Genomic DNA, 21679 nt, shown 5'->3' on the forward strand with positions numbered 1-21679 from the left:
CTCACCAACAACTATTTCACATCACATCAACAACCATCCACCATCTTACATCTTTTTCACTGATGATTGTTAAGATGTTGTTAAGTTCTTTGACTCCACCACAGGCAGCCAAAAATGTACAACAGAACTGTTCCCCATTCCAACCAACCATCAGGTGATTTAGGAAGAAAGGCAATATAACTGGCTGAAGAATGAGTACAACATACATACAGCCTTCTTTGGCTGACCTGCCAGCTCCCACTGGACTACACCCACCTCTGCATTGTAGCGTCACTGAGAATCCCACAAACCTCTCATTCTGCTGCTTGCTGTCAGGTGATTAACTCTGAACACCGCTATGGAGTGTCTGTTACCTAACAGATTGCGAACATTCATCAGATATTGCAAGCTGTCCTCTGTGTGTTTTCGCGATAAGACTTGAACATTATCCAGGTATTATGAAGGACCTTACTTGATAGACTGATAAGCTACGCCAGATGTTGTGAAGTGTCCTTCCTGGCTGATGATCCTATGTTACTTGGGTAAAAGAGCCTAATGTTTTGGAGAAATAATTCCTTGTGGAAGATTAAACTAACTGTATTCACAGTGGTGTTAGTTATTGCTGATTGGTACTGCAAATTCACAACCACATTGTGTTGAACTTCACAATCATTAGTACAGTTACGGTGAGTTGAACCATTTCACAGTGTAATCATCACAATGGAGCAAGCCATACCAAAGTTTGCAAAGGTGCAGCAGCAACAACTGCAACACCAACCACTGGAGCGCTGCTGACCAACTACAAGTCGGTCTCAAAACCTGCATTTGAGACCAATCAAAAGGAATGGAGTTCACATGCAGGAGACCTTGTCTTGGGACATACAGGTCTATCACAGACACCACTTCCTTATATAATGCAGCCCAAGGTTTTCAGTTTGATACAGAAGATGGTGCCCACACCCCCAACCATTAGGAGCCTTCTATCTTTATCCTTTATTACTCTAAGCTCATTGACAAACTAGCTTAATTCAATACCTAATAGCTGAGTGCACGTAGTATCCGAAAGAATGCACTTTTTCAAGTGCTGCTAGCACACAGAAAAGTCTTATTTACAAAGGGGAGCTGAATCCTGAGGTATTAATCAAAACTGTAAGTTCACTTGCGTGTTGGTTGAATGTACTAAATCATACTCTTATACCCTCATTTGAGACAGGCTAGTACAAAATGCACCCAATCAGCAAACTTAGGCCAATGCCCACAAATTATAAGATCCAGGGTTAGAAGAAGTGGGAGTCATTGCATGATCTTTAAAAATAACACTGTCACTGTAAGCAAATGCTGCTTTCACAATCACAGTCCTCTGTCATAATGGTCTGCAGCCCATCTTGCTCCACAGGCATTATCTGGATTTTCTATCCTACCTGAGTGCTACCGCCACAACCACGAGATTGCTCTCCCTACCTGGTTACCAGTGCAACTTGTGAACAGTCAAAGCACCTTGTTTCCATCAATACAAGGAGGATGATCCCCAACACCAATGCAAGTCAGTGTTATCCACAAGACATGTATACATCATCAGTCATTGAGTGCCATTCCAACTTGATGTTGTGGTCACAGTGACATTGAAGAATACCATGATTTATTGCCAAGAGCTTCTGATAAAGCTTTTTAATTTTTTTTAAAATTAAACAACCAGTTTTGGTCCATGGACCACCATCATGTTCATAAAAGCATTTACAACATCATACTAGGCAATGTAAAATCATAAAACCAATGGTGTAAGATAATAAAATGCATGAATTCATCAGCGTTGTCACAATATAATACTAACTACACCATCCATTACAAAATGTGTCAGACAGCGCACCCATTCATACTATATCAATGGTCAGCATTAATGCTATGAATGGAAGTATTCTACATAATCACTGGAAAAAGTAACATTGTTATCCATGAAGAGCCATAGGATATTAAACTCTGGTCTCTCTTCTGCCTTGCAAACTTATCAGTTTCAACTGTGGGGGATTGTGTGTTTTGGGGTAGGGTGGCATTAAGCCTTAGCCACATACAAATCTGTCACTTGGCAGCCTTAGTTTATGGTAACTGATTACCATTAACATCTTCAATACGGATTCCCTTAATGTTTTTCACTTACCTTCAATTCTGTTTGTGCTACTGAAAGTTGTACCCTCCCAGGAAATCAGCTTCTTTTCCCTTCCTGCACCAACCCGGTTAAGGCTGCGCAAAAACGTCTTTATTCTCTGCACTGGTGCTACTTCCGTAACTTGCATGTGCTCAGCCCATACCTTACGCCTTCAGGGACTCTGTTAACCATGATTTCAACTGGATTGCTGCTGAGGCTTGTCACACCAAGTTTCATCAAGTTTCTGGGCTTCAGCCATTGCAGTGTGGTAACTTTGAGGCCACAGTCAATGCCAGAGTCGTGACAGATACTTTCCCATTATCCCACCCAGAGGGATTGTTTTAAGTCTTTCTGATGGTCATTGTTATACAAAGACTGATCTCATTTAAGCGTATTTTCTGTTTGCCCTAGACAGAATCACAAGCATTTAAGGTTGTGGAGACGTAGAACCTTTGGCTCTACCCCCAATAATATCGCTGCCGTACCACAGCCAGAACAACTGTATCTTTGCCAGATCATTTCTACGTGGTACACACTCTATGCTACACACATTGTGTATATGCTGCGAGAATAAAAGCATTCATAGTAAGTGACGGGAGTGCAAGTGATTGTTTATCATTGTAATTACCATGTGTGCTACCCTCTACCTACTGTGGTGACCCTGTTATTTTCTTTTCAACCGCGCCACAAAATACCGAGTTATACCCGTGCCAGCATGCCGCCGATCACAGTGAGATACAAACTTCACACCACGATGAATACGCTCAATAATGGTGCTTCATTGGCTGGCTTCACTACAGACAATTTATTTGTGCATCTATCTGGTGTTCTCTCCGATTCCTAGGCAATATAACCAGAGTGCAACTGTGGTTCTCAAATGGTTGACAGTGTTCCCATTATGTCAACGATCATCAAACCAGGGCATTGTTACCTCTTGCCAAACGGACAAACACACTAAACTACAAATCAAGAAAGATGTTATCACTGAAGGTGGTGAGACGAATCCTGCCACCCACTTAATTAACTATGCTACATCAACAGTGACCACATGCGGTGAACAATGGCTGCCCACAGCTGTGCCCCCCCCCTCACCCCCCCCCCCCCCCCAACCAGTGATACTAATATGCTGATCAGTGACAGTGTTAATGAACTATAATGCACTCATTTTCATTCTAATGACTCAGCACATATCAATATTCCTTCATGTGCAATGTACCAAATTACAAACACCCTCCAGAGTACCGCAACTGTTGACAAACAATTGCCACCATATACAACTGCCTTCCACTGCAGAGAACTGATATTTACGGGTTACTGCAGACAAATCCAACCAACAAGTGACCTTCCTGTGGCAGACTATGTTTTCCCAAGGCCTACACCTGAACTTTATATTCTGTGCGATACCGTATGTCACCTGAGTGACATCACACTTGCTACGGCCACACTGGAACTCGCATCACATTGATGTCACACCGACAACAGCTGTGCCGCACTCTGGGCCATGCTTGCCATGTGACATCACTCAACAAGAAGGCACACCACGTCTACCTGCAACTGCATATCAATATGACGAGTCTGACCGCAATTATGTCCCATGCACCATGGGACACAGTGAGTACCTACAACAGCTGCTGCATTGGGTGACCTACACTGATGCGTCATCCACCATGGTTGCCACCAACTAGGACCCGTCCACCACACCATGTTCCTCAGTACCTCACTAAGAAGCCATCCTCCAGGATGCTGACGCACCAACTGCAACACCTGCACCTGCATGATAATCGGTCACGACACCCGCATTACTGACACACCTACTGCAGCTACCAGACCGTGACGCCAGCTGCCACCTCTGTCAGTACCACCAGATTGTGTTCACAAACCTGCGCCACATACTTCACATGATATACTGGCACTGGCTGCCCTTTACGGTCACCCTGGCACCTGGCGGACTATGAGATGTCAGGCCTTGCCATTGCCAGCAGGACAATGCATCACAACGTACACCAATCACCTTATTCCACAAATGTGGAGGGGGGCGGGGGGCGCTCTGTGAGTGCGTAGAACCACTGGCACTAGCCCCGCCCCCGCCCTCCCCAAATAATATCGGTGCCCTGCCGCAGCAAGAATGTATCTTTGCCAGATCAGATGTCTGCAATACGTGCTCTACGCTACACACGTTGTGAATACTCTGTGAGAACAAAAGTATTCATAGTATGTGATGGGAGTGTGAGTGATTATTTATCATCATAATTACCACACCTGCTCCCCACTACCTACATGGTTATTAACAATCCTTTTTGTTTCTAACAGTACCAGAGGTTGCCTTTTGGCATGACCAATGCTCCATTCATTTTTCAGTGATGCTCCAAACAACTATCCTGCAATATTCCCCACTGTTCAAATTCTGTTGATGATTTGCAAAAACAATATCATTTCCACCAAGCTGTTAGTTTAAATGAATACTTTATTAAGCACAACTGGCCAGTTTTTGGCATGTGACCTTTCAAGTGTACATAGGGATGTGGACATATCATTCTCTTAAGTACATGATGTCCATCCACAATGAGTCAACATGAGGATGACATTAATGTCAGTGGAAATGGCCTAGATCATCTACACAACCTCAAGTAGGTATTAATGTTGCTACAACTAAGGGGCCTGTGTTGGAACCTGTAGAAATATTCCATTTTTCCACCTAAATTGAAATGTTTGGGGCATGTTATGGACAAGGATGGTGTATGAGCTAGTGTATATCACCTCCAAGATGACACTTACAATTTTAAAGAACTACAGTTACTACGTGGCAAGCTAAACTATTACAGGTGGTTCATGTTGAAATGCTTATGCACAATGGAACAAACTCTGTAAAGTGAGTGTTCATTTCAAGTGGACCCGTGAAAGTGTGCTTGCCATTTCCTCCCACAAGAATTGCTTAATTCAAGCAATCTGGATGCTTTATCATTCATATAACTAACACTTTCAAGTATGGAGCAGTAATATCCCACTGTTTTTCCATGCCTCACACACTTCTACCACTGTTTAGGCCTGAAGCAGTGAAAGTAACAACCTAGGACCACATCCTATACTGTGTTTATGTCTATACGTGTAACAACTGGCCATAGGGCTTCTAATCAAAATATCCCACCACCAAAACCTGTTTTCTCTCTATCGTCAGCTTTGGGTATGCCGAGGAGTGCTCCTTCTCTCTGAAGCTGCTGAAGGTTACTGCATCATCATTCTGGGTGCCCTTTGCTCAGACATCTTAACAATCTTCCATCAGGGACATTGTGATCGCTCTAGAGCCCAACAGCTCATACACCGTTATGTGTGCCTGCATGGTATACATGATACAGCCAGCAGCCCATTACTGTTTTAATCCTGGCCACTATGCTAGGGCTCTTGGTGTTAGATGCATCCCATTTTCCCCAAATGGTCTAACTGTCTTCCGCCTCAGCAGAAGCCCCTAATAGAGCACCAGCACATACTTTCACTTCAGCAGGTCTCCCTAGGGTCACTGTTTTAGAAACCTCTATTCTTACAATGGTATCTGTCATTACCATCCACCCCATTTCATCGCTCTTCTAAATGCAGCAGTACGCTAAAGACAATCAAAATGCACATTACCCTTGATCCATCAGCCAAGTTTCCCACTCTCCTCTCAAACATGCACAATGTTCCAATGTTACATCTAATGATGGGCAATGAAATACACCTAGACTTCATGATAACCTATATTTAGCCACAAACCAATGAGTTCTTAGGATGCTTGCCATTTAAAGTGAACCTGGGGCCATGTAAATTTCATTAAAATTCTGTGCTCACTGCAAGCAGTACCTCTCAATATCTATACTGTATATTAGTCTAATTTTATCTGATAAAACTTCCTTGTAGGTAACCAGATCATCTGAAATAAGTGTGTATCGTACCTGGTAAATCACTGCTGTATATGAGGAACAGTAATGGTCCTTCAGTAATTCCCTGGAGCATATCACATATTACTTCTATGTCTGTAGAAGGGTCTCCATCCACTTGGCGTTTTGTGTCAGTGAAGAATTTTTAAATCCAATCAAAAACTTTCTTAAATATCCCATAATATCACATTTTCTTTAGTTGGCATTAGTGTGGTAATCAAAAGCTTTTTGAAAGTCACAGGAACATGGAGCCAGCCTGATTACCTCTATCCACAGAAATTCAAACATTGTATGTGAAGAATGCAACTTTGATTTCACACAATTGTTGTTTATTGCTGATTCCTACAGAGGTAGGCATTTTTTCCAGGTTGGTCATTATTTTTGAACTCAGAATATATTTTAGGATTCTGCTACAAAGTGAGTGAAATGGGGTGGAGTTGCCTTTTGGTAAGTGGATGTGATCCATTATCTTTTCCAGTTGCAGCCTCTAGAACTGTTCTTTGCTCAAGGAATTGGCACCATGTCAAAGCTATAGAGCCATAATAACATATCATCATCATCATCATCATCATCATAGTAGGATTCTAAGGGACTCGTAACTCCCGTGCCGATCTCACACGATTCCTCCAGATGCCCCTGTCTTATGCTGCCTCTTGCCAGTTATTTATTCCCAACCTTTCTCATGCAATTAATTTCATTGCGCCAAGTACTTCTGGGTCTCCCCCTTGGTCTTTTGCCAATAGCTTCTCACTGAATATTCTTAACACAATTTGGTCTTCTTTCATTCTCATCAGATGTCCAGCCCATTGCAGTCTTCTAGCATTTATTATGTTAACTATCGTTGGTTGTTGTGATAGCTCGTGGATTTCTATGTTGCGTCTTCTCTTCCAGCATTGTGATTCATTGTCATAATGTGGACCAAAGATTTTTCTATAAACTTTGTTCTCAGACACTTGTAAATGGTGGTGTTCTGTTATCGTTAGGCTCCATGTTTCTGTCCGCAGTTTGGACCCTAAGAGATTTTTTACTGCATAATAAGCTCGATTAGCATTTTGCAGTCTCCTCAGACCAGGGTTTAAGAGTTAGGAAAATGGTTCTTTTAGCCTGTCATGAACTTTTGAACCACATATCAATGAAGTTTTATTTTCATCATCCTTAATTATCAGGAAGATAATTAAGAAGACATTTGTGTGGCTACATCACTTCGTATTGAGGCTCCAGAAAGGAAAAATGTGCTGAGCAACAGAAACTGGCAGTCTGCAAACTTCTTTACCATTTTCCTTCTTTTGTACATTTATCAACACAATATTTCAAATAATAGTGCAATCTGAATTAAGCTGTTGAGCAGTTCATTTTATATTACTGTCCATAGGTCAGTTTGCTTTGGATATGTGATGTTGTTGTCATAATACACAGTAATCACGATTGTACGCTTCAGTGTTTATGGTTTTATTTATTTAGACCTATATTTAGTCTTTCTCAATAAATTTCAATGTCACTGAACAACTTATACAAGACTGTTAACTAACCTTTTGTGGACTGTTTTTCTCATTGCAGTAAACAGAGTACTGCGTAATAATACCATTTGGATGTTCAGGGGGCATCCACGAGACCAAAATGGAATCCGATGTCAGTGAAAGTGCTTTGACAAAAGCTGGTGGACCAGGAACTGAAACCAAAAACAAAGTTTGTATGCTTAATTAAAAGTATATTACATTACTTAAGTTCCCTACTACATGTTAACATTTGGAATGAAATCAAGATGAGATTTCTTATTGTCTATATGGGCTGGAGATTGTTAAGAAACAGGCTGTGGTGTCACTTAAAACATTAGCTAATGTCAAATAGCTGGCAGCAGCACATCTGGAATATCAGGAAGTGATGTAAACTAATGGCATAATTTGCAGGTAAAAAGACAATAAAACATAAATTATAACCTCTTGATATTCACAAGAGAATAATAATTCCTTCTGTAAGGGAAGAAAACTACAGCAGAACTTGGGGCAGAAGACAGAGCTCAGACCCAATAATCAGCACACATACACTGAGCCACTGCCAGCCAGCACTGGTCATTGAACTGCATGATCAGCAGAAGCAAATGCCTCTGCACTGTCAAACCTCTGCAAGCCCTTGTCTGAGCCAGCCTTCAGGAAGTTACAGCAGCCTGTCTTACTGCTTGTTACAACAGGCACCTTAGTCATCACCCCTGTTCCAGATCATTTGGCATGCCACACAAACATAGCCACTACCAAGAAGTCAGCATGGAGCAGCAGCATTTAAAACTACCTGAACCAGTTGTCACTGTTCAACCAGCTGGGTAGTGAAATGGCTCCAATTTTGCATCAACCACAGTCCTAGAGTCTTCGCCGTAACTATGCCACCACTGCCACTGTCATCACCAGGTTGCAAGTGAGGACCACTGCCCAACTGCTCAGGCCCTGGCAGCCAATATTCTGCTGCCATCCCAACAAGTCTGCAAGCTACTGCTTTCCAGTTATTGGTTCAGAGCTACACTCTGGGTAACACCATCATGTTCTGCAATGCCTGTCAACGCTCTGGGCCACCTCATCTGCAGTGGACCATATGTGGTGCTGGCCGCCTTTGCCAATGCAGTCCTGGCACACCAACTACACCAGGTAAGTGCACCATGTGTGAGTAGCACACTGTGCTGCCTCGCCTGCCACTGCAAGAGGAATATTACAAGAGAATGATGAACCTCAACAGGCATGAGAGCATATCTGAATGACTGCACACGCTGAGTAAATTAATAGAGAACTGTTCATGCTCCCTGCTTGTTTGTCTGCAGCTGTTCCACAACATCACACCTGTCTCCCAAGCCATCTATGAACATCACAATACCTTAGGAAGACTATAGCACATCCTGCTTCTTCTGACCAGCTACTTTCAATGTCCACAGGGAACATCTTACTTCTGTTGTGTTACAGTTTTGGTGACAGAAGCAGATGGTTTGGAGACTGAGGGATCACTGACAACAAAGAAAATATGCATTGTTCTGATATCAGCAGATTGCAAATGGTCTTCAACTGGGACAGCAACATGAGTGAGTATCACCACAGACTTTTAATTTTCAGTTGTGGGATCTGTGCATCCTGGTGTATTTGAAGCCTTGTATCCTAGTTGTTCAGTAAGTCAGATGCAGTATTTGGCAAAGGCCCAAAGACTGAACCCCTAACATTGGTAACATTTACACGATGTAAATGACAAGGGGATGATGATGTAATTTGTTGGGTTTGTTATTCAAAAGGTCATTACACAAGTCAGTATGAGGAGGATGCCTAGCTTGGTAAATCTTGGGTGTCAAGAGGAATTTTGATCAGGCCAAAGTAGCCGTAAGTATTTCTTGTAAATAAGAATTTTGTAAAGTACAATGGTTACTGTAAATAGTAAAGCTTAGGCAAAAGGTTAGATGAGCTTTTATGTTAGGTTCAGATTACAGGGAATATGGAAATAATTCGAATTTAGTTTTGAAGGAAATTCTACAATAATGTATCAATAAAAGGAATGGCAGCTGAAGGCATCACAAAATCACTAAAAAAAATTATTGCAGCTGGGGATCTTGTCACAATGAAGATTATTGGCAGTTCAAATAATTCGTAAAGTGTGTATTATGGAAGTTAGTGATTATGATTTATTCCCAAGTGTAGGCAGATATAAGCTAGAAATAAATAGTGATAGTTCAGCACTGACCTAGTAGAGCCACAACAGAATCAGATGATTCAGATTTTCTGTCTTTACATTATGTGACACTGCCCCAAATGAGCAATACGCTGAGGCATCATATGGAGGAGAGATAATTGTTAGACTTCACAATATCAATCAAACCATTCCAGTTCTGCCAGGACACCATGCACATAAATAGCAGTAAATCCACCAATGATGTCTGTAGAAATTAGCCACTACAGGAGACTGTGACGGGAAGTTTTTCGAAGGTTTTCAGAGCTGTATTATGGGCAGGAGGGTAGCCCAGGAAATGGTATATCAGGCTAACAGGTATAAATGTGTTACGGGTACAGGAGGATGGCTGGAGAGCATCCATGACCTGAGTAGTAAGACGGTGATATTAAGGAACTCAGGCAGTGAAATAAACTTATCTTGTCTCCCAGAATGAGAGGAATCAGTGAGTTTAGATTATTGAGGTTCATTATGAAGTAATGTAAGGAATACGAGGGTTATGTGTGTGTTGTGAGGATGAAGTCCGTGAATTGTGTTCGTTACATAGTTCTGCCTGCTGAATACCACCGAGTACATGACAATAGCAACACTTGCATTGACTACTTTCTACTGTAAATAGTTTATATTACTGATTCAGTTACAATGATGAGGCAACAAGATAATATGCATATGTTGTTGTTGTGGTCTTCAGTCCTGAGACTGGTTTGATGCAGCTCTCCATGCTACTCTATCCTGTGCAAGCTTCTTCATCTCCCAGTACCTACTGCAACCTACATTCTTCTGAATCTGCTTAATGTATTCATCTCTTGGTCTCCCTCTACGATTTTTACCCTCCACGCTGCCCTCCAATACTAAATTGGTGATCCCCTGATGCCTCAGAACATGTCCTACCAACCGATCCCTTCTTCTGGTCAAGTTGTGCCACAAACTTCTCTTCTCCCCAATCCTATTCAATACTTCCTCATTAGTTATGTGATCTACCCATCTAATCTTCAGCATTCTTCTGTAGCACCACATTTTGAAAACTTCTATTCTCTTCTCGTCCAAACTATTTATCGTCCATGTTTCACTTCCATACATGGCTACACTCCATACAAATACTTTCAGAAATGACTTCCTGACACTTAAATCTATACTCGATGTTAACAAATTTCTCTTCTTCAGGAACGCTTTCCTTGCCATTGCCAGTCTACATTTTATATCCTCTCTACTTCGACCATCATCAGTTATTTTGCTCCCCAAATAGCAAAACTCCTTTACTACTTTAAATGTCTCATTTCCTAATCTAATTCCCTCAGCATCACCAGACTTAATTCGACTACATTCCATTATCCTCGTTTTGCTTTTGTTGATATTCATCTTATATCCTCCTTTCAAGACACTTGTCCATTCCGTTCAACTGCTCTTCCAAGTCCTTTGCTGTCTCTGACAGAATTACAATGTCATCGGCGAACCTCAAAGTTTTTATTTCTTCTCCATGGATTTTAATACCTACTCCGAATTTTTCTTTTGTTTCCTTTACTGCTTGCTCATTATACAGATTGAATAACATCAGGGAGAGGCTACAACCCTGTCTTACTCCCTTCCCAATCACTGCTTCCCTTTCATGCCCCTCGACTCTTATATAACTGCCATCTGGTTTCTGAACAAATTGTAAATAGCCTTTTGCTCCCTGTATTTTACCCCTGCCACCTTTAGAATTTGAAAGAGAGTATTCCAGTCAACATTGTCAAAAGCTTTCTCGAAGTCTACAAATGCTAGAAACGTAGATTTGCCTTTCCTTAATCTAGCTTCTAAGATAAGTCGTAAGGTCAGTATTGCCTCACGTGTTCCAGTATTTCTACGGAATCCAAACTGATCTTCCCCAAGGTCGGCTTCTACTAGTTTTTCCATTCGTCTGTAAAGAATTCGTATTAGTATTTTGCAGCTGTGGCTTATTAAACTGATTGTTCGGTAATTTTCACATCTGTCAACACCTGCTTTCTTTGGGATTTGAATTATTATATTCTTCTTGAAGTCTGAGGGTATTTCGCCTGTTTCATACATCTTGCTCACCAGATGGTAGAGTTTTGTCAGGACTGGCTCTCCCAAGGCCATCAGTAGTTCCAATGTAATGTTGTCTACTCTGGGGGCCTTATTTCGACTCAGGTCTTTCAGTGCTCTGTCGAACTCTTAACGCAGTATCGTATCTCCCATTTCATCTACATCTACATCCTCTTCCATTTCCATAATATTGTCCTCAAGTACATTGCCCTTGTATAGACCCTCTATATACTCCTTCCACCTTTCTGCTTTCCCTTCTTTGCTTAGAACTGGGTTTCCATCTGAGCTCTTGATGTTCATACAAGTGGTTCTCTTATCTCCAAAGGTCTCTTTAATTTTCCTGTAGGCAGTATCTATCTTACCCCTAGTGTGATAACCCTCTAGATCCTTACATTTGTCCTCTAGCCATGCCTGCTTTGCCATTTTGCACTTCCTGTTGATCTCATTTTTAAGATGTTTGTATTCCTTTTTGCATGCTTCATTTACTGCATTTTTATATTTTCTCCTTTCATCAATTAAATTCAATATTTCTTCTGTTACCCAAGGATTTCTACTAGCCCTCGTCTTTTTACCTACTTGATCCTCTGCTGCCTTCACTACTTCATCTCTCAAAGCTACCCATTCTTCTTCTACTGTATTTCTTTCCCCCATTCCTGTCAATTGTTCCCTTATGCTCTCCCTGAAACTCTGTACAATCTCTGGTTCTTTCAGTTTATCCAGGTCCCATCTCCTTAAATTCCCACCTTTTTGCAGTTTCTTCAGTTTTAATCTACAGGTCATAACAAATAGATTGTGGTCAGAGTCCACATCTGCCCCTGGAAATGTCTTACAATTTAAAACCTGGTTCCTAAATCTCTGTCTTACCATTATATAATCTATGCATATAGATAAACATAAATGAGTTATGGAGGTCAACGAATGCCTAGTTCTTTGGTGTCAGTGCAGGCAAGCACGAGATATGTTGTTTGTGTAAACATGTGACTTAACTTAATGTGATGAATGTGGGAAATGAGAATTTTAGCATGTAAATATTAAGTCAGAAGACAAACTGATAGGATGGCTCCCTGAAGCCCATTCCTTCCCCAAGGTGTGAAATATGTAACTGCTAGCAGGACTAAAAGTTAGTTGAAGTGAAGAGTGTGCAATGAGAACACAGAGACTCAGTGGTGAGCCATGTGTTAGTGTGATTGAAAACAGAAGTGCAAGCAATGTAAAGAACCAAGTGTCACTATGAGTGAAACTGGAAATGTGAAGTACAAATACTTGTGTATAAGTTAGTGCACAAGTTGCAGCAAAATTTTCAATGGAATTCCAAGGGTGTAATCTTTTTTGAGAGAACTGTAATGAAATAAAACTATAGTAGAGCTCGGAGCAGAATGTGGAGCTCAGAGCTGTAATCAAGGCACAGCCACAGTGCGCTGGCACTGGTCATTGAACTGCATGATCAGTGAAAGCAACTGCTTCCAGGTCATTAAACCTCGCATGCCAACTCTCAGGCCATCCATTGGGAAGATACTACAGTCCAACCTACTCCCAGTTGTGACAACCACCCTAGTCACTGCCCCTCCTCCTGATTTTTGGTGTCATGCAAACACAGCCACTATTGCAAAGTCAGCAGGGAGCAGCAGCAATTTTACCTGCCCAAACCAGCCCACCACTGTTCAACCAGCTGGGCAACAAAACACTGCCATCTGTATCAGCTGCAGCCTTTGAGTATTTGTGGTACCACTGCCATCACTGGTCCACAAATAAGAGACCACTGCCTGACTGCCCAGGCCCTGGCAGCTAAAACTCTGCTACCATGTCAAAGAGTCTTTTCCCACCACCATTTTCCAGCCACTGGTTCAGAGGTACACTCTAAGCAACACTGCTACACGCTGCAATGCCTGTCAAAACTACCAGCTGTCTCACACTGCAGAGAGCCATATGTGGTGCTTGGCCACCTCTGTCAACTCAGTTGTGGCATACCAACTCACAGCAATACAAGTATGTGTGAATGTGTGTACTTGTGCTAGAGAAACAGCTACTGCTCAAAAGCTGATGTAAATGCTGTTTTCTGTTATGTGTCTCTGTGATCTGTTCATCAATCCTCTGTTGGGGAGTGGTTGGCTTTCCTTTATTTTATGTAACATACATATATGTATATTCTGTCCTTTACAGGGCACGTACATTAAAAAATGAATGTAACACAAATGTTTACGCACCTTCAACAATTGCTATAGCTTGTATTCTGCATGATGAACATAATTTTGTGGATAAATAAATAATTTTAAACAATGAAACTTAACAAAGATTGTAGTAAAATAGTACACATACTGATTTGTCACCAGAATGACACATCAGCTGTAAAAGCATATATGGATAATGGAAATTCCAGTATCACACAGTCACCTCTAGAATTACAGTAACATGGCAGGATTACAAGACCATCCATCTTCTTGGACAACAAATCCCACTGGATGTATTGACAGACCAATCAATGTAATTATGCATGTGTTTGGCAAAGTTGTGTGGCACAGAAGGATACATCTGGTGGTGCCAGGTCACAAAAAACACCTGCAGCATATTTAAGGGCGGCTGTGGACCTCCATGATGTCAGCTGTCGCAACCAGCTGATGTTTACAGCAAACTCTCCAGTGCACTTATTGACAACCTTTTCTCCTGGATTCTGATTTAGGCTTTATTATTATCTATCATCAACATCTACCATCAACATTTGGCTAGTGCACACACCTGCCTGTCTGCCTAATGCAGTACTGACTTCTCCACATTCAACTGACAGTTGGGTTTTCAGTGAGTAAACCAACAGCATATGGATGCACAGAGAGTGTGGTTCAATTCCAGTATTTCCCTTTGAATCTACAATGTTCTCCTGCATCAACAATGTGAGCTGCTCAACAAACATACAATTTAATTGATTAAAGGAGAAAATACAAAAATGCAGTAAGTGAAGCAGGCATAAAGCAATACAAATGTCTCAAAAAATGAGATTGACAGGAAGTGCAAAATGTCTAAGCAGGGATGGCTAGAGGACAAATGTAAGGATGTAGAGGCTTATCTCACAAGGGGTAAGATAGATACTGCCTACAGGAAAATTAAAGAGATCTTTGGAGAAAAGAAAACCACTTGCATGAATATCAAGAGCTCCTAAATTTGCTCAAAGGAATGTTCTCACAAAAAAGCTTTTAACCAACATCATATAAGATGAAATATTAATGGGAAACAAAAAGGCAAGTCAGTATTCAAACCATGAAATCCGTTCATTTCAACTAACTTATCACTCGGCTTTCAAAGACTATCATTTTTACAGTAAGATTAGTGTAAATACGACTATCTACAGAACAAAGGGCAAACATTCTAATGTTGTGGAGTGCACTGAAAAGAATTAAGTTTCTTGTGCAGAAAACTATATCTAGTATGTTTGCATGTTGAATAGTTACAAAATTTATTCACCTTTGCACCCAAAAGCAAAACACCAAATGCAGTTTGTAACAATATACTTTGAATAAATTAGTGCCATACAAAGGGCGCAATTATAAGATGAGATGAGTAAATGACCAAGCAAAGTGGATTCTTTTCAGCTAATGTTGTGAAGAGCAGTGGGCATGGGAGGAGAGGGGGGGGGGGGGCAGATGGCCATGACACCACACACAGGTGACAGTCTGAGGTCAGTCTTGCCATGACAATGTTCATGTGAATGTGTGTGGGCGTGTGTGCATGTGCATATCTACATATAAGCTACTGTTTTTTTTAGTAGTGCCTCCACTGATAAATGGTATGTGTGTGGTTCATTGTTCTAATTTCTTGTCAGAAGCAATATTTACAAAATATAATCTTCCTTCAAACTCCAAAATTATCTAAAGCTCTCTCTGTAAGTTATTTAAATCATTTGAGGTACGAGGACTTCACTGCCACTCCAACCAAAAAGCCAACTGTGAAATTAATCAATGCAGACAATGTACTACATAATTAACTTTAAAAGTTTTGTCGATTAGAACTTACCATCCTGTTCTGTGGTGCAAAAAACAGAGCTGCTCAGTATTCCATCACCTACACTTGTGTAGGCCAACAATCTGATGGAATAATTTGTGAATTTGAGGAGCCCATGTAGATAAGTTTCCAGGCTAGAAGTTCGCTTCACCTCACTGCCAGCTGCCTGAAGATCTGAAATTTGAAGAAACAGAAACGTTTTTTCCACTGCTTTTGAAGTTGTGGAAATAAGACACTGCAATATCTGAATTTAAGTTGCCTGAATTCTGAAATCAAGAAAACTGAACACAAAATGATAGGGTGATAATAAATGGTAACACTCATCCAGTGGACAGCAATACCTTCAAAAAAGTTACCATATCTGTAAGTTGCATTATCTGAAGCTGAATAGAAAGATTAGGCAGTATGAGTAGATAAACGTAAGTAAAACTGTGAGGTCTATAAGTTTCATTATATGAAGAGAAAGACAAGGCAGTATTAGTAAATAATATGTGAGTAACAGTAAGAATAACCCAAAGTCTTTCCATTCCTTAAGGAACCCATACCCTCAGAATTTTAAGAGTAACCTTTTCCATGATCCCTATCAACTTTCTTGCACCACCTCATAGAGGCATTTTTGAAAATGTTTGCCACTCTGTTTCGTAAAATTATTTCTCTCTTCTGTCTATCCCATTCAGAAAAGTTATTAACAAAATTCTTTCAATTTATCTCAATTTGGTATCTAATTTTCCATTGTTGTATTTATGTAATCATTCAACTTCCAATAAGAGTAGTATGAAAATGATAGTTGTTACTCACCATATAGCAGAAATGCTGAGTTGCAGATTGGCAGAACAAACAGACTGTCACACAATAAGCTTTCAGCCAACAAGGCCTTTGTCAAAAATAGTCAACAAGCTCTCTCTCTCTCTCTCTCTCTCTCTCTCTCTCACACACACACACACACACACACACACACACACACACACACACACACACACACACACACAATGCAACTCTCACACACACATGACCACAGCCTGTGGTCACGTGTGTGACAGTTGCATTTGCTTGTTTGTTTGTTGTGTGTGTGTGTGTGTGTGTGTGTGTGTGTGTGTGTGTGTGTGCGTGTGTGCGTGTGCCTGTTGGCTGTTTCTGACAAAAGCCTTGTTGGCTGAAAGCTTACTGAGTGACAGTCTGTTTGTTCTGCCTATGTGTGACTAAGCATCTCCACTATATGGTGAGTACCAACTATCCTTTTCATAATATTGTCACATTCCATCTTGGATTTTCCTTTTCAAATATTCATTCCAAAATAACTGACATTCTTACTATGCTGTCATTAGTGTGGCCAGAAATTTTTTTTTATCAAATATCCAATGATATATCTTATGTGACGGGCAGTGAAGTTAAGTTTGAAAACAAACTGAAAAAGTTACTTCTTGACAACTCCTTTTACTCTGTGGAAGAACTTCTATTTTGTAAAGTGTAACAGATGGTGGGTAGGAATTACTGAATCACATCTGTATTTAAAAAAAATTATAAAAACTTGCAAATGGTCAGCATGTGCCATATTTATATATAAATGAGTAATGTGAAAGTGAGATAACCCATTCAACATGTTTACTATAAACCCTTTCGGACCCACGGTCAGGCTATGTCCAACATCACAATTTTCCGCTACAGCTCTGAAGTCAGACAATGTCCGAAACATTACCATTAGTGTAAAATAAATATGAGTTGGGGAAAACGTGGTGAGTAGAAAAATTGAATTGGAAAGAGTTGATCACAAATATCCATGGAATATGAAACTAACCAACAATGAACACCTCATCATTTCACTTGAGCAACTACGAGAAATAGTAGACAACTGTGACTGATGGGTTTCTTACTTACCAGAATCAGTCATGACCGGTTTATAAACAACTTTGTATCCTTGTATGACACCCCCATGATGCTGTGTTGGTGGTGGAGACCATTTCACTTTCACACTCTGTGATGATAGAGGAGAACACGTCACATTTTGTGGAGCAGCTTCTGGTACTGTAAACAAGTAACAAATGGTACAATTTCTGATTTTTGAAATTTCAGATAGTAATATGGGTCAGGTACTAAAGAGATGATGTATATAAGAAAAAACAATGAAAAGAAAATAGTAAAAATTAATAATGAAATCATATAAACAGTTTCCATATATTTTGAATAACATCTGGTCACCTGAATTACTGCTGTCTTAGCTACTGATACTTCACTGAGTCTGTCTGACACAAATTTTGTTGTGAAAAGTTTTAATTAATTCTCCAGCTGTAATTTCTGATGTGACATTGTACATTACTATCGAGGGCTTACATTTTACTGGTGGCTACAGCGTTGTTCACTGCATTTTTTTTTTCCCCCTCAACCAGTTCTGTAAATTTCTCCATAGGTTTGCATCTCATTTTTGTCTGAGCATCACTGTTTGGCTTGCATTGACTATTTTTGCAGCTGTGATGGCATTCTGCAGATGTGCAGTTGCAGTTGCCTCATTAACATACAGCATAAATTTTTTCTTGATGTTATTCTCTCTAGGCTTCCGATTTTCATTTTCTAATTCTGATGTTTTTTATCTGAGCCTGTTGTTTTCTTTTTCTAACCTCTCCATTAGTCTCATTAGACTGCCTTGGTCAAATACAGCTTGTTATATATTCTACCAAGTGTATAACATTGTTCATATAAATACTGTTTTACTGTTAAATTATTATTATTATCAGTGTACATATTATTATTATCAGCATACAAATTATTGTAACTGTAATGTTAGTTTATGACATGTCTCCTGTAAATACACAAAACGGACTGCAAATTTACATGATGATAGGTCTAAACCACAGCTCATAGTTGCTCACAATCCTACTTTACTGTTAAGTTCAGGTGTTTTTCCTACATTTATCTTTTTAAATTGTTGTATTTTCCTGTCTATAATTTTTTAACTTCAAAAATGACACCACAACATACACACATCCATTACAGACACCTACCCTCAAAAGATACACTTAGCACACACACACACTCTATGAAGAAATGGGCCATTGTAAAGAGGAAGAAAAGCCTGTCCCACTAGGTAGCAGAACCTATCCCTTGGGGGGCCCCATGCCAATAATATTGTAACACTTTCTTTCTTACATAATGTCTGGCTTTTCTACACACAATATATGATATTTAGAAGAAGAGAAACTCCTCCATTGTACTATTCATCATGGTATCCAGCCATTGTTTGGTATTTTAACACGCACATAATTTTAATGTGAGTTGAGTCTGGATTCAAGATCAAAGCAATGTCTCGAGCATTTGCCACTCGTCTGCAAAATTGTCTTAGGCCCTCAACTGTTTTACATTTTCAGGCACAGAATAAGTGTTTTTCAAAATTAAAGACAGTTTGGCCATACAACAGCGACAACTACCTAATAAAACGGATTTTGTCTTTAGTAGCTGAATGAAGACAATATATTCTGTGTATTGTTTGAAAAGGCTATGAGAGGCTGTCTCTTAACAAAGTTCCATCTCAGTGAGGTTGGTAAATACTGTCTGTGAAATGCAGAAACAGAAGACTTAGTATTTGGAGCAGGTTGAAAAGTGTTAATTAGGATAAAATATGATAATTAGTGAGAAAGCATGGTATCAATTTGGCACAGAGAACATACTGGAGTTGTGTATCTGGACATTCCTACTTGATACATGTACAACATATATGCAAAGGGTGCAAGATGTGTATGCCTCTTCCTCTCTTACAAATGGACACATCCTCATAAACCAGACTTGATAAGGAAACTTGATTCCCTCAGAATTTTCGTGAATAACAACTCATAGTTTTAAAATTAAAAAAAAAAGACAAACATTCATCACATAGGAAAATAATAGCAACAATCCTCTTGGACTTCAGAACACGAACATAAAGAGAAAAATCAAAACAGGAACAAAAGTAAAGAAATGTTTCAAATTTCACCTGTTCTGGTTCTAACTGAAGAAAAATCAGACCATAATGAATTGGAAGGTATACTGTTATGGAACTACTCATTACATTAAAATTATATCCCATTCTGGGCTCTAACGCAAATCCTTGCTCTTCAGGATACACTGTTACCGATTATGCCACTGAAACAGAACTCATGAATTGCCTTCACAGCCTAAGTTCTTGTAAAGTGAAAGATGCATTCCAAAAACAACCCTCATGATGAGAATAAGCATACCTCCATTGCATTCTATGTCCCAGTTGTGCTAGTAAAGCAAAATATTCAGAAAAAGTCTGCTGGCATAAGTGAAGTCTCTTATGTATGGATAGCTCACTCTACAAGGACATTACTATAAAGGCATGGATTTAGATACAATTGCTAGTCTGGCAAACACTTTTAACTGATAAGAAAATTTCAAAAATTACAAAAGGTGCTAAATAGAATGACCAAACTGAATAGAGACGAATTTTGTTTGAAAACATGTTATTCAAAATCATAAGAAATTATTCAGATCATGACTATAAATTTCACAGTGAAGAGACTGTTTTCTAACAATGGAAAATACAGGATGGAATAATGACAATATTATGAAAAGGACAGTTGCTTCTCACCGTATAGCAGAGATGACGAGTCGCACATAGGCACAACAAAAAGACTGTCAAACAAAGCTTTCGGCCCAACATGCCTTCATCAGAATTAGACAACACACACACACACACACACACAAATGCAACTCACACACACACATGTCCACAGTCTCTGGCTGCCAAGGTTTGTCCGACAGTCTTTTTGTTGTGCCTCTCTGTGACTAAGCACTATATGATGAGTAGCAATTATCCTTTACATAATATTGTCAGACTGCTTTTTAAGAAAGAAGAAAGTTTTGAAAAGTGTAATTAAAGAAAGATGTTGACTGGAAGTTATGCCAACCAACTGTCTGGACAAAAACATCCAAACTTAAGTGTCCTGAGACTTGTAATTTTATTAGTATTGCATGATATTCAAGGGATAGCTCTTTTACTTCATTTATTGTATCATAGGCTATCCACAGGTGCAGTCCCAATGATCTCTTCCTTGTGTCTACCCTAAGATCCTGAGGCAAGTGTTGGAGGAAGTCATAATATGTTAGTATGAAGTGGTCTGTGTTCTTCCAAAGCTCATCACAATCTCCAGGTTTTTTGTATCAAACCTCAGAAGAACAAACACCAAACTGACATACCAGAAAACTATATATTAAGTCAGCACTTTACTGTGATGCTTCACCCCCCAGAGCTACAGAAGAAGCCAACTATATAAAGTCAGCACAATTCAGCTGCAAGACAGATGCTATATCAGAAGAAACCTCAGAAACAATGCCTCCAATGGATACAGGGATAGAATAGAAATTCACCGCCACAGGGCATACTCTGTTTATAGAATCACATGAATATAAGCAAAAACATTGCCACTGGTAAGACATACCGTATCACTGAAGTGACACAGCTGAAGTCTAAGTAACAACATAAATAAATATTTTATGAATACAGCTATAAACGTTCATTTTAGATGTAAATAAATAATACCCTTCCTTTATTTACATATATTAGGAGTAAAGGAAAGAAGTCAATGAATAGTGGAAGTGTCGAATCTTCAACAGGCACAAATAAAAGAATGAAACTTAGCTAGCTTTTGGATGAATACATACACATGCAGGCACTTGTGCACTTGCGAATGCCCGCTTCCCCCATACATGCACACACACCTGTTGAACTACAGAGCACCAGCTAAATACACGATGTCGGGACTGCAGTTCGAAAGGTAACTGTGTTGATGGAGATGTGTTGAGTACGGTGGGGTGGGGAGACAAAGGCTAGGAGTGGCTGGGAGGCTTGGGGACGACTGGCTGATGGCTCAGAGAGAGGCACAAGTTGTGCAAAATAGGAATTTAAGAGGGATAGGAAGCAGGTGCATGG

General features: G+C 40.0%; 1 protein-coding gene across 1 annotated transcript in view; it reads right to left on the minus strand.

Annotated features, from left to right (window-relative positions):
- The window catches only part of LOC124779593 (Down syndrome cell adhesion molecule-like protein Dscam2), a 296162-nt gene that overhangs the window by 71562 nt on the left and 202921 nt on the right, over nt 1-21679 (minus strand). The window contains 4 exon segments of the mRNA XM_047253720.1: nt 2135-2193; nt 7574-7702; nt 15772-15933; nt 17635-17781. Coding sequence (XP_047109676.1) covers nt 2135-2193; nt 7574-7702; nt 15772-15933; nt 17635-17781 — 497 coding nt within the window.

Source organism: Schistocerca piceifrons, chromosome 1 (genome assembly GCF_021461385.2).
Source record: "Schistocerca piceifrons isolate TAMUIC-IGC-003096 chromosome 1, iqSchPice1.1, whole genome shotgun sequence".
NCBI lineage: Eukaryota > Metazoa > Arthropoda > Insecta > Orthoptera > Acrididae > Schistocerca > Schistocerca piceifrons.